Genomic DNA, 21,107 nt, shown 5'->3' with positions numbered 1-21,107 from the left:
GGACTGGTTTTTATCTGGGCTAGTGACATCACAAGTCTGTGCAAACATTGCAGACATAATTCCCACTTGAGCCTCAGCCAAGGACGCCGTCATAGCTGCTGAAAAAAAAAAACATAAGAGGGTGAAGAAAGAAAGAAAGAAAGTGAATCTCTGCATGATTTACAGAGTGCAACTGTTGAAGGTCATCTCTGCTTGGTCGCTTACGTCTAAAAAAGGTAAAACTCTAAAGTCACAGACTCCTCCAAGTCGGTGTCAGCTTGCCCAGCTAGACGTCTCCCTGCTGGCTGCAGGATTAAAGAGGACGCCGAGAGAAAGAAGCTCTTTAAAGCCTCAAAGAGCATTCCTGGATTTTTGGATATGGGGGCCGGGGAAACAAGTTTGAAAGTTTTCTAGGGCCCGGAGCAGGAGGCACGTCAGACAGGTGGTGAAATGTGGAGAACCTTATCCAGCAGCCAAAGCTCCTTTCCCTAGAGGTTCATTGCAAGGAGAAAGGGAGGGATTTGTGGGGCTGACGAGAGATTTTTGGGGTTTTGGAATCCATAGCAGGAATGTCGACAGATGCTCAGAGATCATTTGGGAAGAAGCCCACCGGAGGTCGTCTGAAACAATGGCAATTCTGGATTCAAACCTTGACCCTTTCACTTGACTGGGATAAAAAGCAGCCGGGGGCCTGACATCAACAAGAATGGGAGAGAAAACAACATGGAGGATATCGGGGAATCAAATGTTCCGTAACAAGACGAAAGACACGTGGCGGCGGGCAGGCGGATTAATGGGAATGGAGGGAGGGGTCCAGTCCGTTTTGATTCAGCAGATGGAAACAGCGGAAAAAGCTTGGTCCGCATGAACACGGGTGTTTTTGAAAAAGGACTAAGCAGATTTACATAGCAGCTTAGTAGTTGGAACAATTTAAAAAAAGATTCAAGCAAACCATGTTCACGTAGCCTTGGGATTTACGATAAATATCGTACAGATTCAGGCTGATACTAGGGATCGTTCTATCACACTGATACATTTGATTTAAAAAATGACTCCGACCTTAAACAAAACAATGAGGTCAGATTAATTCCACTGTGCCGTATGTGGGCAGGGTGAGCACATCAAGCGCTCCGAAAATGGATAACTGATTTCGAAAAAGACATGTCCTGGAATGATATTTGGAAAAATGCCAAAAAGATGCATTAAAAATAAACCGAGTCAATGTAACATCTTGAATAGGTTGCATTTCAAACTCTCTAAGTTGTTTAATAGCAAGTTATGTGTGAAGTGTCAGGCAGCGGAAGGAACTCTCACTCATTTACTGTGGGAATGTCAGAAAATCAGAGTTGTGGTCTGTTGCATACCTGCCAACTACTCCGGTTTTCCCGTAATTAGTACGGTTTTCATCAACCTATTCCGGGTTACGGTTGCAGTGATAAAAAATACGGTTTTTCATTATCCATCCATCCATCCATCCATCTTCTTCCGCTTATCCGAGGTCGGGTCGCGGGGGCAGCAGCCTAAGCAGGGAAGCCCAGACTTCCCTCTCCCCAGCCACTTCGTCCAGCTCTTCCTGTGGGACCCCGAGGCGTTCCCAGGCCAGCCGGGAGACATAGTCTTCCCAACGTGTCCTGGTTCTTCCCCGCGGCCTCCTACCGGTCGGACGTGCCCTAAACACCTCCCTAGGGAGGCGTTCGGGTGGCATCCAGACCAGATGCCCGAACCACCTCATCTGGCTCCTCTCGATGTGGAGGAGCAGCGGCTTTACTTTGAGCTCCTCCCGGATGGCAGAACTTCTCACCCTATCTCTAAGGGAGAGCCCCGCCACCCGGCGGAGGAAACTCATTTCAGCCGCTTGTACCCGTGATCTTGTCCTTTCGGTCATAACCCAAAGCTCATGACCATAGGTGAGGATGGGAACGTAGATCGACCGGTAAATTGAGAGCTTTGCCTTCCGGCTCAGCTCCTTCTTCACCACAACGGATCGATACAGCGTCCGCATTACTGAAGACGCCACCTGTCGATCTCACCGTCCACTCTTCCCTCACTCGTGAACAAGACTCCGAGGTACTTGAACTCCTCCACTTGGGGCAAGATCTCCTCCCCAACCCGGAGATGGCACTCCACCCTTTTCCGGGCGAGAACCATGGACTCGGACTTGGAGGTGCTGATTCTCATCCCAGTCGCTTCACACTCGGCTGCGAACCGATCCAGCGAGAGCTGAAGATCCTGGCCAGATGAAGCCATCAGGACCACATCATCTGCAAAAAGCAGAGACCTAATCCTGCAGCCACCAAACCAGATCCCATCAACGCCTTGACTGCGCCTAGAAATTCTGTCCATAAAAGTTATGAACAGAATCGGTGACAAAGGGCAGCCTTGGCGGAGTCCAACCCTCACTGGAAACGTGTCCGACTTACTACCGGCAATGCGGACCAAGCTCTGGCACTGAGCATACAGGGAGCGGACTGCCACAATCAGACAGTCCGATACCCCATACTCCCTGAGCACTCCCCACAGGACTTCCCGAGGGTTAGGTCGAATGCCTTCTCCAAGTCCACAAAACACATGTAGACTGGTTGGGCAAACTCCCATGCACCCTCAAGGACCCTGCCGAGAGTATAGAGCTGGTCCACAGTTCCACGACCAGGACGAAAACCACACTGTTCCTCCTGAATCCGAGGTTCGACTATCCGGCGTAGCCTCCTCTCCAGTACACCTGAATAGACCTTACCGGGAAGGCTGAGGAGTGTGATCCCGGTTTTTCATTAATTAAAACAAATTTTTATTTTATTCACGAAATCGCGTAACAACAATGACAATCGACACTGCTTCCCGAAACTTCCTATCGAGCCATTCCGAATGCCATGCGCGAGGCTATTTATAGCACCGCTGCCAAGCACGAGGCACCAGACGAGCGAACGATCATGGAATCAGCCGGAGAAAAATCGCAAACGAGTCTTAAACCGAAAAGAAAACTGCAGTCATTCCGTGAAGAATATTCAAAAGCCTATCCGGGAATAATTATCCGTTCCAAAAAGGGTGAAAACTACGCGAATTGCACCTTGTGCAGACAAGATTTTTCGATCGGACACGGAGGAATTAGCCATGTAAAAGACCACGTTGGGACAAAAAAACACAAGTCTAATGCCGTTGCTAGCGATACAAGTGGAAAACTTTCAACGTTTTTCGTCGCCCAAACAGATTCTTTGGATGTGATAAATGCCGAAGTTTTATTTACGGAGGCAATAATTGAGCATGGACTTCCAATCGCACTGGCTGATCACATGGGACAGTTATTTCGGAAAATGTTTCCCGACTCGAAAATCAGGATAACTGGCATTAACTGTCAAAATAATTTCAAACTATTGAAGTTAGCTTACAGAATAAACATGTCAATCAACCCATATGATTTTTGCTGTAATATTTTTGTTTTGAAAAGTCACTGTGACCGATAGAAAAGTGATGGTTTTAGCAACATTTTAACCTGTCTGAATGCTAATAATCATTTTGCGTCGGCCCCTGGACCCTGGCTACTAGGTTTTTCTGATTTCAAAAGTTGGCAGGTATGCTGTTGTGAGAATTGTCTTGTTTAGCCAAGTTAGCTCATTAGGGTTGAACTGGAGACGAGTGAAATGAAGGAGTGGTGTCCGAAACAAGGTGAGCTTCCTCATGAACATGACGAGGTGTCACAGTTTGGGACTACAGTCACCAAAGAATATCCAGTGGAACTTTGATGTACAAACGTTTTTAGTTCTTGAACAAAGTTCGTCAATAGAAAGGTTTGTATAGTGAAGTAGAGTTTCTCATTAGAATCAATGTAAACATGAATAATTGGTTCTAGCCTCGACAGAAGTCCCTATTTCGCATACACGCACACCAAAGTCCCTTTCGCGTTCTCAAAAACGTTAACAACAAGAGGAAACATGTCACTATCTTGTTGTCTGCGAACGTTTGTGCCATGCACCTGGTAAGAGGATGCGAACACTTTAAAGGGGAACATTATCACCAGACCTATGTAAGCGTCAATATATACCTTGATGTTGCAGAAAAAAGACCATATATTTTTTTAACCGATTTCCGAACTCTAAATGGGTGAATTTTGGCGAATTAAACGCCTTTCTAATATTCGCTCTCGGAGCGATGACGTCACAACGTGGCGTCACATCGGGAAGCAATCCGCCATTTTCTCAAACACCGAGTCAAATCAGCTCTGTTATTTTCCGTTTTTTCGACTGTTTTCCAAACCTTGGAGACATCATGTGTTGGAATAATTGTTTGTAAGTTATCACAAAAGAAACGTTGTATTATGAATGCTGTCTTTCGAGGCCTAACAAGAGGAAGAAGGCTCGTAAAACTCCACTGTGATTTCAACACGGACAGATGGCAGGATCTGCTCAACTTCCAGAGGAACTCTCTTTGAAGTGTTAAACGAACTCTCTCTGAAGTATTTCACAAACTCTCTTCCAACTGTTTGGTGACCGAGGTCAACGCTGTTTACGACCCGCTGCCCTCTTGAAGTCACTGTGGTCAGGAGACGGGAGGGGTTATCCATTGTCCTCCAACACCTGCCCCAGCTGGATCCAGGAAGAGCCCAAGCCCGAGAAATCCTCTTCTTGGACTTCAAAGCGACCGAAAACAATGACTGTTTTACATACCTCCCATTCCTGCTGTGACATGTGTTGGTGCGTGAACATTGAATATCTAAATAAAAGAGGAGACGAAAACCTTCTTCGTCAGAGCGTGGTGCAGGACTGTACAGAGAGTGCAGTGGCCATGTCTCTCCTCAATATTGAGTCCAAATTGAATTCTGTCTCTGTTTGATTCCTTGCCTTTTGTCTTGTTTAATAGATGTCCTCAGTGTTTGAACGTGACATCATGCCTCGTCGGTGTGTTGTCGGAGGGTGTAACAACACAAACAGGGACGGTTTCAAGTTGCACCAGTGGCCCAAAGATGCCAAAGTGGCAAGAAATTGGACGTTTGTTCCGCACACTTTACCGACGAAAGCTATGCTACGACAGAGATGGGAAGAATGTGTGGATATCCTGCGACACTCAAAGCAGATGCATTTCCAACGATAAAGTCAAAGAAATCTGCCGCCAGACCCCCATTGAATCTGCCAGAGTGTGTGAGCCATTCAGGGACAAAGGACCTCGGTAGCACGGCAAGCAATGGCGGCAGTTTGTTCCCGCAGACGAGCGAGCTAAACCCCCGATCGACCCTAGCTTCCCTGGCCTGCTGACATCAACTCCAAAACTGGACAGATCAGCTTTTAGGAAAAGACCGCGGATGAGGGTATGTCTACAGAATATATTAATTGATGAAAATTGGGCTGTCTGCACTCTCAAAGTGCATGTTGTTGCCAAATGTATTTCATATGCTGTAAACCTAGTTCATAGTTGTTAGTTTCCTTTAATGCCAAACAAACACATACCAATCGTTGGTTAGAAGGCGATCGCCGAATTCGTCCTCGCTTTCTCCTGCGTCGCTGGCTGTCGTGTCGTTTTCGTCGGTTTCGATTGCATACGGTTCAAACCGATATGGCTCAATAGCTTCAGTTTCTTCTTCAATTTGGTTTTCGCTACCTGCCTCCACACTACAACCATCCGTTTCAATACATTCGTAATCTGTTGAATCGCTTAAGCCGCTGAAATCCGAGTCTGAATCCGAGCTAATGTCGCTATAGCTTGCTGTTCTTTCCGCCATGTTTGTTTGTGTTGGCTTCACTACGTGACGTCACAGGAAAATGGACGGGTGTTGAGAAACGATGGTTAAAATCAGGCACTTTGAAGCTTTTTTTAGGGTTATTGCGTGATGGGTAACATTTTGAAAAAAACTTCGAAAAATATAATAAGCCACTGGGAACTGATTTTTAATGGTTTTAACCATTCTGAAATTGTGATAATGTTCCCCTTTAAAGACTTTCAAGGAACTCGTACTCATTTACTGTGGGAATGTCAGAAAATCAGAGTTGTGGTCTGTTGTGAGAATTGTCTTGTTTGTCCACGATTGTTGCTCATGTTAGCCAAGTTAGCTCATGCGTGTTGAACTGGAGACGAGTGAAATGAAGGAGTGGTGTCCGAAACAAGGTGAGCTTCCTCATGAACATGATATGGTGCCACAGTTTGGGACTACAGTCACCAAAGAATACCAAAGTTTGGGCCCTCGAAGTCGTTTGATTTTTGCCTTCCAGCGTAGTCGCCACTATGGAGGCAGCGCTTCTCTCCCTTTCGGACCTTACAAGACTTCTTGTATTCAGTTTTGAAGCCGCAGCCGAAGAAAAGACACACACAGACGGACGGACATAGCAATTAAGGGCCGAGAGGGCCCCACCGGGAGCCGTAGCTGAGGTGATCCGCGAGAAGGGCCCGACGCACGTCCAGGGTCACCACCGCGCCCACCGCACCGACACCCCGCCTCGTCCGCCTTCGCCGCGGCCGGCGTCACGCCCAGCAGGTAAGCAGCTTACCTGCCCGCCCCCCCTGTGGCCGGGGGCTCGTAACAGGGGTCACTCCGCGCGCTCCGCCCGCGCAGCTTACCTGCCCGCCACCCCCGTTGCTGGGGGCGCGTAACAGGGGTCACTCCGCGCGCAGTGCGCTCACGAAAGGGGTGGGGCTCACCCTGGTGAGCCGAGTGGGCCACTTTTGGTAAGTAGAACTGGCGCTGCGGGATGAACCGAACGCCGGGTTAAGGCGCCCGATGCCGACGCTCATCAGACCCCAGAAAAGGTGTTGGTTGATATAGACAGCAGGACGGTGGCCATGGAAGTCGGAACCCGCTAAGGAGTGTGTAACAACCCACCTGCCGAATCAACTAGCCCTGAAAATGGATGGCGCTGGAGCGTCGGGCCCATACCTGGCCGTCGCCGGCAGCAAGAGCCGCGAGGGCTAGGCCGCGACGAGTAGGATGGCCGCCGCGGTGCGCGCTGAAGCCTCGGGCGCGAGCCCGGGTGGAGCCGCCGCGGGTGCGAGGGACATCGCACCTCCACGCGCTTGGGGGTGCGCTCAGCGCGGCTCCCAGATGATTGCGCACTGGTGTGCGTCTGGGCCGTGACAGCGTGGCACGCATTGATCATGTCTCTGCTGCATTGGATCAGTCTCCTTTCTTTAACAGGCAAAAGCTTTATAACCTCACTAATGCCTTGCATCGTCTATATTAGATATATAACAACGGGCGGGTGGCGGGTGGCGGGCGGGTGCGGGTTTGATTAAATGTTAGTTCGGGTGGATGCGGATGGTTGACGACTTTTGTGATGCGGTTGCGGCTGAAATAATTGCCTATTTGCGCATCTATATATTAGAGATGCGCGGATAGGCAATTATTTCATCCGCAACCGCATCAGAAAGTCGTCAACCATCCGCCATCCACCCGATCTAACATTTGATCAGAACCGCACCCGCTCGTTGTTATATATCTAATATAGACGATGCAAGGCATTAGTGAGGTTATAAAGCTTTTGCCTGTTAAAGAAAGGAGACTGATCCAATGCAGCACAGACATTCGCGTGCCACGCTGTCACGACCCAGACGCACACCAGTGCGCAATCATATGGCAGCCGCGCTGAGCGCACCTCCAAGCGCGTCTCGCTGCCGGCGACGGCCGGGTATGGGCCCAACGCTCCAGCGCCATCCATTTTCAGGGCTAGTTGATTCGGCAGGTGGGTTGTTACACACTCCTTAGCGGGTTCCGACTTCCATGGCCACCGTCCTAGCTGCTCTCTATATCAACCAGGGTGAGCCCCACCGCTTTCGTGAGCGCACTGCGCGCGGAGTGACCCCTGTTACGCGCCCCCGGCAACAGGGGTGGCGGGCAGGTAAGCTGCGCGGGCGGAGCGCGCGGAGTGACCCCTGTTACGAGCCCCCGGCCACGGGGGTCACGGGCAGGTAAGCTGCTTACCTGCTGCGCGTGACGCCGGCCGCGGCGAAGGCGGACGAGGCGGGGTGTCGGTGCGGTGGGCGCGGTGGTGACCCTGGACGTGTGTCGGGCCCTTCTCGCGGATCGCCTCAGCTACGGCTCCCGGTGGGGCCCTCTCGGGGGAAGGGGCCTCGGTCCCGGACCCCGGCGAGGCGTCCCTTCTCCGCTCCGTAAAAGTGTCCATCTCTTTTCTTTTTTCTTCTTCTGTTGTGGCATATGCTGCAGGTGCCTGCTCGTTTTTCGTATATGTGGGTAACAACATTTAACTATGTATATATATTTCCCAATTGGTTTAACTGCCACCCGCCTGAATCTATTTAAAATCTAATTTTTTTTTATTTCAACCGCCCGACCCGACCCGACCCGCGGATAAAATCTATTTTTTTTAAATTTCATCCGCCCGATCCGCGGATAATCCGCGGACTCCGCGGTTGTGCCCGCAAACCGCGCATCTCTAATATATATATATTATTTCATTTTTTTTGTCAAAATGGAAAGAACAAATACATTTAGTACGAAAAGATAAGGTACTTCATTGATGCATATTTTCCTCGGCGTTGGCGGGCCATATAAAATGATGTGACGGGCCACATACGGCCCCCGGGCCTTGAGTATGCCACCTGTGCGTTAAAGCATGTTTGACACTGGTGCTGTAGATTCTTACAAAAGTGGATCACAGGTGTCTAAAACAACCATTCTGGTCCCTATGTGGGGGATCTGTGCTGACCAAAGGCATGGAGGTGTGCTGAAGTACTCCACAGAGCACTGCAGATGTTTGTGCACATGATGCAAGACTAATTGGGGGAGGAATATGTAAATGCAAAACAACACCAGACGTAGCTACTGTACCTGTGAGTCGGAGATCTCCGAAGGCTTCTCAGTCAGACTGCTGCCCTCCACCGGGATCAAGTCGTTGTACTTGGTGCTCACGTCCTCGTCAGAGTAGTTCAGGCTGCCTGGACTGGGCCTGGGAGGAGACCTGGATCACAAGAAAACCCATTCATGTCGGACCTGGGGTTGTCTCCATACCAATATTTGGGTACCGGTACCAAAATGTATTTCGATACTTTTCTAAATAAAGGGGACCACAAATAAATGTCATTATTGGCTTTATTTGAACAAACAAATCTTCACATGTATATATATATATATATATATATATATATATATATATATATATATATATATATATAGATATAGGCGTCATGTAATGACAAACAGCTGACAAGTTGATATTAATAATGAATAAAAAAACAGTATATATATATATATATATATATATATATATATATATATATATATATATATATATATATATATATATATATATATTCAAGGAAGGGGCTCCAAAGCATGCATGCATGCATTTTATATATATATATATATATATATATATATATATATATATATATATATATATATATATATATATATATATATATATATATATATATATATATATATATATATATATATATTTATAAAATGTATAAAAATATGAGCCCTCCTTTAAGGCAACACTTGCTTTGACCTTACAAAGTTAACATTCGAGGCCTGTGTTATATTTAACTAACATTTACCAGCAGAAACCGATAACTAAACAAGCTGCAGAAGTGTAGGTTAAACTATCACTCTCAGATCAGGGTTTTTCAAAAACTGCATCGTAGTGAGCTGAACAGGACCCGAGCGCTCGGCTTTTACTCCGTTATCTGTTGGCTCGCTCAAGTGACGCAGTGTGCTTTTAAGAAACACTTCAGACGTCCTAATGAGTCCCCTCAGGCCGCTGCAGCCTGATAACGAGGAGTTTTAACATCGCAGAGGATGAAGTGCACTCCTCCAAATGCAATGAATTATATGCCAGTCCAGTGTGAACGTTATGATCACTTTACGAGTCCGTGCAGTTGTTTCCAGCCTCCTCGGCGGCGTTAAAAGTGAGAAAAACAATTGCATGGACGTTCATCTTAAACCCGCTAGGAGTAATTATATGCTGACGGTTCAAAAAACTAAGGTGATGAATGGGATGTTTACAATAATTGCAAAGCATGCATCAGGCTAGGTTATGATTATGTGTGAGTTTTCAAAGAAATGATCATCAAACACCACATTAAGTGGGTATTGCACCGTTAAGTGAATTACCTCTAAGCTGCTCTAAAGAAATTCATCCGCTTGAACCAAATGGCCGACTTTTCCATGCTGACCGCAGCTTGGAATTGACCCGTGCTCCGAATGCAAATGTTTGGAAAGTTGCGGTCGTAACGTGTGAGGCCGCGGCAGCTCCGTAGGCGGCCGGGAAAAGTCAACACGCGTCCGACCGAGACAAAGGAAAGGTTTGTTTCACAGAACTTGTTTTCACTTGCATTTACTTCAAACTACGACATCCATTCCTCTTCAAACTACAGTGTGTACACAAAGTGAGTACTGCTGACTTTCCAACTCTAAACTGTATAAAGTAGGATGCAGTATTCCTCAAATTGATATGATATTGGAACCGTTTGACTCGGGTTGTACGGTATACCAGTACTAGTATAGTATCGCGGTACTAATAAAAACGGTACTATACTCTGTTTGAAAAAGCACCGGTTCGCCATATATTTTTGTTTTCAGTCATGAGAGCGCGTTGTCACGTGGTGACATTGTTGCAGCGCACACACACAGAGTACTTACAAGCAGACACAGTGTGTAGACAGAAAAGGGAGAATGGACGCATTTTGGTGTAAAAAGTAAAGATAAAGGTGAAGTTATAACACTGAAACGAGGTTCTTTAAGACATGTTTAGCGAGATAGCGGCTAATGTCCATCCGCAGTCTGCAGTGTTTTAGCTACTTCTAAATCACTAATCCTGGCCTCCATGGCGACAAATAAAGTAAGTTTCTTACAAGTAACATTATCACTGGAGGACGAGGAATAGCTAAACATGCTTCACTTCACACCGTAGGAGGATACAATAGCTCACTGGCGTCACAATGTAAACAAACGCCATGGGTGGATCTACACCTGACATCCACTGTAATGATACCAAGTACAAGAGCGTATCTAGTCGATAACAATATTTTTTATCGTCTCAAAATCTTTTTTCTTTTAAATTCATATTATGTTTATAACGTCATTAAATACGTCCCTGGACACATGAGGACTTTGAATATGACCAATGTATGATCCTGTAACTACTTGGTATCACATCCATACCTAAATGTGTGGTATCATCCAAAACTAATGTTAAGTATCAAAGAAGAGAAGAATAAGTGATTATTACATTTTAGCAGAAGTGTAGATAGAACATGTTAAAACAGAACATAAACAGATATTAACAGTAAATAAACAAGTAGATTAAAAATATTTTTTTACAGTTTGTCCTTTATTATGTTGCCAAAATAATCAGAATCAGAATCAGAATCAGCTTTATTGTCATTACGCAAGGTAACGAGATTGAGGCCATTCCATACAGTGCGATGTGTGCATGCTAGAAAAACAATGTGCAAATATATAAAAATATAAAAAATGTAGAAGTGCAATGAATATGGTGTGAAATGAATATATACATGGAAAAAAAAAATAAAATAAAAAAAAAACAAAAAAAAAAAACAGGGTGGTTGGTGGAATGGGTTATTGCACCGAAGAGAAGGCAGTTATGAGGGACAATGGGGCAGTCCGTTCAGGATGGTTATGGCCCTGGGGAAGAAGCTGTTCTTTAGCCTGTTTGTTTTGGTTTTAATGCACCTATAGGTGCATCCTAATAGGTGTATAAATGACACAATATGTTACTGCATACATCAATAGACTAATTAGGAGTCTTTGTTTGTTTACTTACTACTAAAAGACAAGTTGACTATTTTAATTAAGGACTAAATTACAATAATAAACATATGTTTCATGTACCCTAAGATTTTTTGTTAAAATAAAGCCAAAAATGCAATTCTTTTGTGGTCCCCTTAATTTAGAAAAGTATTGAAATACATTTTGCTACCGGTACCAAAATATTGGTATGGGGACAACCCTAAACTGTACCATAGTGAACAGAACTTGGTGGAAAGTCATCAGTGTGTTGGAGTGGCAGTGATCATCATTATTGATGCAGAAAGCAAAGTTCAACTACCATTGAGCTCCATGTGATGGCGTTTGAACCCCCAGAGTTAAGCGCAGAAAATCAGGTGTAAACGCCACTGGCTGTCCGACACAGCTCGGAATTAGGCGGACTACAGTAGGATTAGGCGTCTGTTTGAATAGTGATCCCCAGGATAAGGCGGCAGACTGGAGGCCTTTACTTTTGTGAGAGCAGAGATCAAGACGGCGCAGTAATCTATAATCGCCTGGATTTAAATCTCTCCTCCTACTGAGGGCGGCGTTCGATGCCAGTGCGCTCCTGTGAACGTGGAAGTGTGGGCTGACCTGGTGTACACGCCGTTCTTCCTGCAGAAGGAGTTCTTGACGGACAGGCGGCGGTTGTTGAGCTCCAGGGCGGGGAAGCGGCCCTCGTCCAGGCTGACCATGTCCCCGTGGGTCAGAGCATTGCAGTTGGAGTTGTTGCCTGCGCACACGTACAGAGACACTGTGTGACCACACAGGCCCGCATGGACAGGACAGGACGGTTAGTGGCAGTGGACACAGCATTAGCTACCCCCGCAGAGTCCAGTACACACAAGTTCACATTCACAACCACAATAACCATGATTGACAACATCGTCAATGTATTAATTGGCCAATTTTAAGGACAGTGATGGGTGTGTATGGCACACTCACTACCTGTATTGACACTACACTGCTACTGTTTCGCAATGATCTTTAAACCATCATTACGTTTGACCTGCAAACAACATTAATCACAAATATACCGTATTTTTCGGACTGTAAGGCGCACTTAAAATCCTTTTATTATCTCAAAAATCGACAGCGCGCCTTATAACCCCATACCTGCCAACTACTCCGGTTTTCCCGTAATTAGTACGGTTTTCATCAACCTATTCCGGGTTACGGTTGCAGTGATAAAAAATACGGTTTTTCATTAATTAAAAAACAATTTTTTTTTTTAAGTTTTATTCACGAAATCGCGTAACAACAATGACAATCGACACTGCTTCCCGTAACTTCCTATCGAGCCATTCCGAATGCCATGCGCGAGGCTATTTATAGCACCGCTGCCAAGCACGAGGCCATTGTTTCCAAACGAGCGAACGATCATGGAATCAGCCGGAGAAAAATGGCAAACGAGTCTTAAACCGAAAAGAAAACTGCAGTCATTCCGTGAAGAATATTCAAAAGCCTATCCGGGAATAATTATCCGTTCCAAAAAGGGTGAAAACTACGCAAATTGCACCTTGTGCAGACAAGATTTTTCGATCGGACACGGAGGAATTAGGAGGAATAAATTTGGATTTTAGCCACAAAAAGGTAATGACACCAATGTTATCTATTGGAATTGTTTAGTACTGTTATACTGTTAAAAGTGTTTATACTATTTATGCTTTCAAGTCCAAGTTGAAGAAATCTTGTTAAATGTTGACAGCATAACTACCAAAATACACAAGTATGTCCTTAATATTTTTGCAGTGCTATTTCTGTTGAAAAGTTAAAATGATTACATTAGAGATGTGATGTGCCACTTTTCAAGTGTCTGATGGCTTAAATTAATTTTCATTAATTTTTCATATTTTGAATTCTTTTGAAAGGCTTACAAAAAAACTACATTTGAATTGTAATTCCATGCTATTGACAGGACTATTAATTTTAATGAAGTTAGCTTACCATGTTTACAGTATGATAATTGTGATAGAAATGTGAATTTTAGGCACAGAATATTTTTTACAATTGAACAAGGCAGTAGATTATACAAGCTTGGACAGAAAGTTAATAATGACACCAATTTTTTTTTTTATGGAATTGTTTAGTACTGTTTTACCATTTGTTTACTGATAAAAGTGTTTATACTTTCAATTAACAAATTGAAGTCTTGTGAAAGGTTGACAGGATAACTGGCATTAACTGTCAAAATAATTTCAAACTATTGAAGTTAGCTTACAGAATAAACATGTCAATCAACCCATATGATTTTTGCTGTAATATTTTTGTTTTGAAAAGTCACTGTGACTGATAGAAAAGTGATGGTTTTAGCAACATTTTAACCTGTCTGAATGCTAATAATCATTTTGCGTCTGAACCCCCCACAGGACTTTGTCCTGGACCTACCGGGGCCTGCGGCCCCTGGACCCTGGCTACTAGGTTTTTCTGATTTCAAAAGTTGGCAGGTATGTAACCCGGTGCGCCTAATGTACGGCATAATTCTGGTCGTGCTTACCGACCTCGAATCAATTTTATTTGGTACATGGTGTATTGATAAGTGTGACCAGTAGATGGCAGTCACACATAAGAGATACGTGTAGACTGCAAGATGACGGCAGTAAACGACAACAAAACTTTAAATGTTCCATTGAGAATATAGAATATTACACACGGCGCTCAAAAATCTGTCAAAATGTTTTAGTAGGACTTTGGTAAGCTATGAAGACGCACCACTTGATGGATTGTACTGTGCTTCAACATAGGAGTATTATTATGGTGTGTGTATAAGGTAAGACATATCATCTGGCGTCTTGTTTCGCAATATTATGCAAAAGAAACTTTTTTTAACTTCTGGTACCTGCTGATCTGTATTTGGGATCTGCATAAATCCTGAAAAGTTGCGCACGTCCGCCTTTGTATTGGACTCTCTGTAGTCGATAAGCTTCTTCTTTTTCTCTATCTTCTTGTTATGGGACATTCATACTCCGCTGTTGCCATTTCTAATATAAAGTAGTGTAAAGTTCTTACTTATATCTGCCAGTAAACTCGCCATGAAAGCACTAAAACATACCGGTGTAGTGAGTTTACATTATTCACCCAAGGAACTTTAGTTATTAGATAGTTCCGGTCGGACTGTTTGTTCACGGGACACATTTCCTGTGTTGTTGTTTCCGGGTGAGGAGATGCTGCTCCGTTATTGATTGAAGTAAAGTCTGAATGTCATTAAAACAGTTAGCGCCATCTTTTGACACTTCTTCCATTCCCGTCCTTGCACGCTACACCTCTACCACAAATATGGCGGGGAGAAGACGCTGTCGAAGTGGAGGCACGTAAATAAGACCGCCCACAAAACGGCACATCCTGAAGCGACTGTCAGAAAGTGGCTTGAAGATGATCTGTAAAACATCATCTATGCAACATTTTGACCAAATAACCACCATTACATGCTATGTGGACCACAAGGAAGTCTTTTATATTTATAAAAAATAATAATATGACTCCTTTAAAACCTCTAAAGGCTTAGTGGCCACATGCGTGGACAGCACCTTTTAGCTCTTATTTCCAAAATTGTGTACACTACTGAATTGGGGTCTTACGGCCTTTTATGTGGACACTTATACTGCCATCTGGTGGTGTCAGAAGAGTATAACATACAATGGAATTTGGAAAAAAAAAAGTGTAAAAATAAGAATTAGCATGTCACTAAACACGAAGTACACGTTTATGTATTTATGGACTAAGTACATCATATCAAACGATGATTCTTAGTTTTTATTCTAATTAGGGTCCAATAAGCCCAAATAGCGAAGAGAAATAAAAATGTAAACAAACAGCTTGGGCCTTAAGAGGCTATTGCGCCCTATAATCTGGTTCGCCTTTTGTATGAAAATTGACCTGACTAGACCCGCTCATCGGGTACATGTATGTATACATGTAGATTATGTATCGGGACAGATCCATTAAGAGTTTGAGCAGAAATACATTTTATAGGAATTAACTATACACAATAACACATTAACAAAATGCTGTATCACGTGAATGGTTTTTGAAGTACCGTATTTTCCGCACTATTAGCCGCACCTAAAAACCACAAATTTACTCAAAAGCTGACAGTGCGGCTTATAACCCGGTGCGCTTTATATATGGATTAATATTAAGATTCATTTTCATAAAGTTTAGGTCTCGCAACTACGGTAAACAGCCGCCATCTTTTTTCCCCGTAGAAGAGGAAGTGCTTCTTCTTCTACGCAAGCAACCGCCAAGGTAAGCACCCGCCCCCATAGAACAGGAAGCGCTTCTTCTTCTACTGTAAGCAACCACCCGCCTGCGTAGAAGAAGAAGAAGCGCGCGAATATTACGTTTCATTTCCTTTGTGTGTTTACATCTGTAAAGACCACAAAATGGCTCCTACTAAGCGACAGGGATCCGGTTCATGAAAAGACGCAATCTCTCCATCCGCACACGGACTACTATTTCACAGCAACTGCCTAAAGACTTTCAAGAAAAGCTGGCTACTTTCCGTGCATATTGTAAAAACAAGATAGCTGAAAAAAAGATCCGGCCAGAGAACATTATCAACATGGACGAGGTTCCACTGACTTTTGATATTCCTGTGAACCGCACTGTGGATACAACGGGAGCACGTACGGTGAATATTCGCACCACAGGGAATGAGAAGTCATCCTTCACTGTGGTTCTAGCTTGACATGCTAATGGCCAGAAACTTCCACCCATGGTGATATTCAAAAGGAAGACCTTGCCAAAAGAGACCTTTCCAGCCGGCGTCATCATAAAAGCTAACTCGAAGGGATGGATGGATGAAGAAAAGATGAGCGAGTGGTTAAGGTAAGTTTACGCGAAGAGGCCGGGTGGCTTTTTTCACGCAGCTCCGTCCATGTTGATATACGACTCCATGCGCGCCCACATCACGCTGGTTTTTAATATATTATTAAAGTTTGACTGACCTATCTGACCGTTTTTTTGACATTCCTTTAGCGCAGTTAGATGCGGCTTATAACACGGGGCGGCTTATAGGTGGACAAAGTTTTGAAATATGCCGTTCATTGAAGGCGCGGCTTATAACCCAGGGCGCCTTATGGTGCGGAAAATACGGGTAATACCTTTGTGACATGAAAAAAACACAAGTAATGTAAAAAAAACATGGCGTTTACTTTTTGATATTAATGTAAAATTCAAAGCAGTTTGGCTAATGAAGATGAAGTCTAATAAACAAGCTTTGTTCTTGTCCAACAACGCTTCCTTGTAGTTTAGTACAACAGTTTGGCCAACACAAATAAAGAGAAGTGACACCTCTCACTTCGAATACACAATCTTATATGAATATAAAACTCAAAGCAGTTTGGCTAATGAAGATGAAGTCTAATATACAAGCTTTGTTCTTCTCCAACGACGCTTCCTTGTAGTTTAGTACAACAGTTTGGCCAACACAAATAAAGAGAAGTGACACCTCTCACTTCGAATACACAATCTTAGATGAATATAAAACTCAAAGCAGTTTAGCTAATGAAGATGAAGTCTAATAAACAAGCTTTGTTCTTGTCCAACAACGCTTCCTTGTAGTTTAGTACAACAGTTTGGCCAACACAAATAAAGAGAAGTGACACCTCTCACTTCGAATACACAATCTTATATGAATATAAAACTCAAAGCAGTTTGGCTAATGAAGATGAAGTCTAATAAACAAGCTTTGTTCTTGTCCAACAACGCTTCCTTGTAGTTTAGTACAACAGTTTGGCCAACACAAATAAAGAGAAGTGACACCTCTCACTTCGAATACACAATCTTATATGAATATAAAACTCAAAGCAGTTTGGCTAATGAAGATGAAGTCTAATAAACAAGCTTTGTTCTTGTCCAACAACGCTTCCTTGTAGTTTAGTACAACAGTTTGGCCAACACAAATAAAGAGAAGTGACACCTCTCACTTCGAATACACAATCTTATATGAATATAAAACTCAAAGCAGTTTAGCTAATGAAGATGAAGTCTAATAAACAAGCTTTGTTCTCATCCAACAACGCTTCCTTGTAGTTTAGTACAACAGTTTGGCCAACACAAATAAAGAGAAGTGACACCTCTCACTTCGAATACACAATCTTATATGAATATAAAACTCAAAGCAGTTTGGCTAATGAAGATGAAGTCTAATAAACAAGCTTTGTTCTTGTCCAACAACGCTTCCTTGTAGTTTAGTACAACAGTTTGGCCAACACAAATAAAGAGAAGTGACACCTCTCACTTCGAATACACAATCTTATATGAATATAAAACTCAAAGCAGTTTGGCTAATGAAGATGAAGTCTAATATACAAGCTTTGTTCTTCTCCAACAACGCTTCCTTGTAGTTTAGTACAACAGTTTGGCCAACACAAATAAAGAGAAGTGACACCTCTCACTTCGAATACACAATCTTAGATGAATATAAAACTCAAAGCAGTTTAGCTAATGAAGATGAAGTCTAATAAACAAGCTTTGTTCTTGTCCAACAACGCTTCCTTGTAGTTTAGTACAACAGTTTGGCCAACACAAATAAAGAGAAGTGACACCTCTCACTTCGAATACACAATCTTATATGAATATAAAACTCAAAGCAGTTTGGCGAATGAAGATGAAGTCTAATAAACAAGCTTTGTTCTTGTCCAACAACGCTTCCTTGTAGTTTAGTACAACAGTTTTGCCAACACAAATAAAGAGAAGTGACACCTCTCACTTCGAATACACAATCTTATATGAATATAAAACTCAAAGCAGTTTGGCTAATGAAGATGAAGTCAAATAAACAAGCTTTGTTCTTGTCCAACAACGCTTCCTTGTAGTTTAGTACAACAGTTTGGCCAACACAAATAAAGAGAAGTGACACCTCTCACTTCGAATACACAATCTTATATGAATATAAAACTCAAAGCAGTTTGGCTAATGAAGATGAAGTCAAATAAACAAGCTTTGTTCTTGTCCAACAACGCTTCCTTGTAGTTTAGTACAACAGTTTGGCCAACACAAATAAAGAGAAGTGACACCTCTCACTTTGAATACACAATCTTATATGAATATAAAACTCAAAGCAGTTTGGCTAATGAAGATGAAGTCTAATAAACAAGCTTTGTTCTTGTCCAACAACGCTTCCTTGTAGTTTAGTACAACAGTTTGGCCAACACAAATAAAGAGAAGTGACACCTCTCACTTCGAATACACAATCTTATATGAATATAAAACTCAAAGCAGTTTGGCTAATGAAGATGAAGTCAAATAAACAAGCTTTGTTCTTGTCCAACAACGCTTCCTTGTAGTTTAGTACAACAGTTTGGCCAACACAAATAAAGAGAAGTGACACCTCTCACTTCGAATACACAATCTTATATGAATATAAAACTCAAAGCAGTTTGGCTAATGAAGATGAAGTCTAATAAACAAGCTTTGTTCTTGTCCAACAACGCTTCCTTGTAGTTTAGTACAACAGTTTGGCCAACACAAATAAAGAGAAGTGACACCTCTCACTTCGAATACACAATCTTATATGAATATAAAACTCAAAGCAGTTTGGCTAATGAAGATGAAGTCTAATAAACAAGCTTTGTTCTTGTCCAACAACGCTTCCTTGTAGTTTAGTACAACAGTTTGGCCAACACAAATAAAGAGGAGTGACACCTCTTACATCGAAGTGACACCTCGGTGCGCCCTATGCTCTGAAAAATACGGTATTGGCTTTAAAAATGACGTGTGTCAAAAAGGCCCGCCGCATACTTTGATTTTTCAGTGTGCGGCCCCTCAGTAGGAAGAGTTTGGACGTACCTAATGAAGTGTCCATATAATCCCAGTGTGATTAATGGGTGTAAAGACTGACTGGGGATCAGCCGTGAATGGACAATAAATGTCATGCAGGGGGGGGGTTCTCCGTGTTCGGAGGTTAAAAACATTCTCAGTTCCATGCTGTGTGACCGCGGCAAGGCTGGGACCTCCGCGGTTGCGCCGGGGGGCTACTTGGGGTCAACTGGTGGTTACATAAACATGCTGGGGGAAAAAAAAAAAAAATCTTAAAGACCGATATTTGCGGCGTTGAGAGCGAGGAGAAGGAACTCTCTTGTTTTTTTCTTCCTGTCAGTCAAAAAGATGGGCAATGACCCTGCAGCCCCCCCCCCCCACTTGCCCGGCGGCTAAAAAGGCGCCCCTGGAAGTGCTGAGCCCAGCGAAACACTCGCCGATGAATGGACAAGCCCCGGCACGTCTTGTAGCACGCCGCCAACACCAGACATCTGTTTTAAGGAAACACTCTCAGAGAGTTCTTTCTCAGCAGCTCGTTAAGTCAGCAGGTGATTTATGAGGAGGAATTTACCTTGATTATCCTCCCCTCCGGACTCAGAGATGTACAACATCCCCATCTCACCGTACAGTATTGTCACCGTGTTTAAGGGGAACTGCACTTTTGGGGATTTTTGCCTATCATTCACAATCCGTACGTGAGACAAGCGCACATTCTTTTTTTAATGCATTCAATAGTCAACTATGGCAAGTAAGAGGTGGCTAACAATGGCCTACAAAAAACACCAACAATACTCCGTTATATCTCATGAATGTTAACCACATATTAGCGATGTTGTTATTATAAGCGCTAACGCAGACAAACTAATTTTAGCGGCGCCGTGATCACAGAGAGCTAACTAGCTTAAAATGCTATATTGACATGTTGAATCCGTCAGCTGGTAAAATTTTATTCTAGATTATAAATCATGTTTCTCATAGTAGTTATTTTTATTATGCATTCTAAATAGTCAACTATGGCAAGTAAGAGGTGGCTAACAATGGCCTCCAAACTATTGTACATATTAAATATTGTTATGAAGGTGTTTGTTACTACATTATATATATACTTGCAGTGTGTATATTGTACATATCACATATTGTTATGAAGGTGTCTGTTACTACATATACATATATATATATATATATATATATATATATATATATATATATATATATATATACTTGCAGCGTGTATATTGTACATATTACATATTGTTATGAAGGTGTCTGTTACTACATGATATATATATTTGCAGTGTGTATATTGTACATATTACATATTGTTATGAAGGTGTCTGTTACTACATTATAATTATACTTGCAGTGTGTATATAGTACATATTACATATTGTTATGAAGGTGTCTATTACTACATTATATATATATACTTGCAGTGTGTATATTGTACATATTACATATTGTTATGAAGGTGTCTGTTAATACATTATATATATACTTGCAGTGTGTATATTGTACATATTACATATTGTTATGAAGGTGTCTGTTACTACATTATATATATACTTGCAGTGTGTATATTGTACATATTACATATTGTTATGAAGGTGTCTGTTACTACATGATATATATACTTGCAGTGTGTATATTGTACATATTACAT

At 42.8% G+C, this 21,107-nt stretch overlaps 1 protein-coding gene across 1 annotated transcript in view; it reads right to left on the bottom strand.

Annotated features, from left to right (window-relative positions):
- sdk2b (sidekick cell adhesion molecule 2b) overlaps positions 1-21,107 on the bottom strand; it is a 920,539-nt gene that overhangs the window by 21,970 nt on the left and 877,462 nt on the right. Inside the window, exons 42-43 of the mRNA XM_061931841.1 lie at positions 12,281-12,440; positions 8,744-8,873 (exon numbers count right to left, since the gene is read on the bottom strand). Coding sequence (XP_061787825.1) covers positions 8,744-8,873; positions 12,281-12,440 — 290 coding nt within the window. The remainder of the gene's footprint in view (positions 1-8,743; positions 8,874-12,280; positions 12,441-21,107) is intronic.

This window comes from Nerophis lumbriciformis, linkage group LG39, assembly GCF_033978685.3.
Source record: "Nerophis lumbriciformis linkage group LG39, RoL_Nlum_v2.1, whole genome shotgun sequence".
NCBI classification, from domain to species: Eukaryota; Metazoa; Chordata; class Actinopteri; order Syngnathiformes; family Syngnathidae; genus Nerophis; species Nerophis lumbriciformis.
The sequence above is the reverse complement of the archived record's forward strand: the minus strand, read 5'-3'. Positions and strand labels throughout refer to the sequence as shown.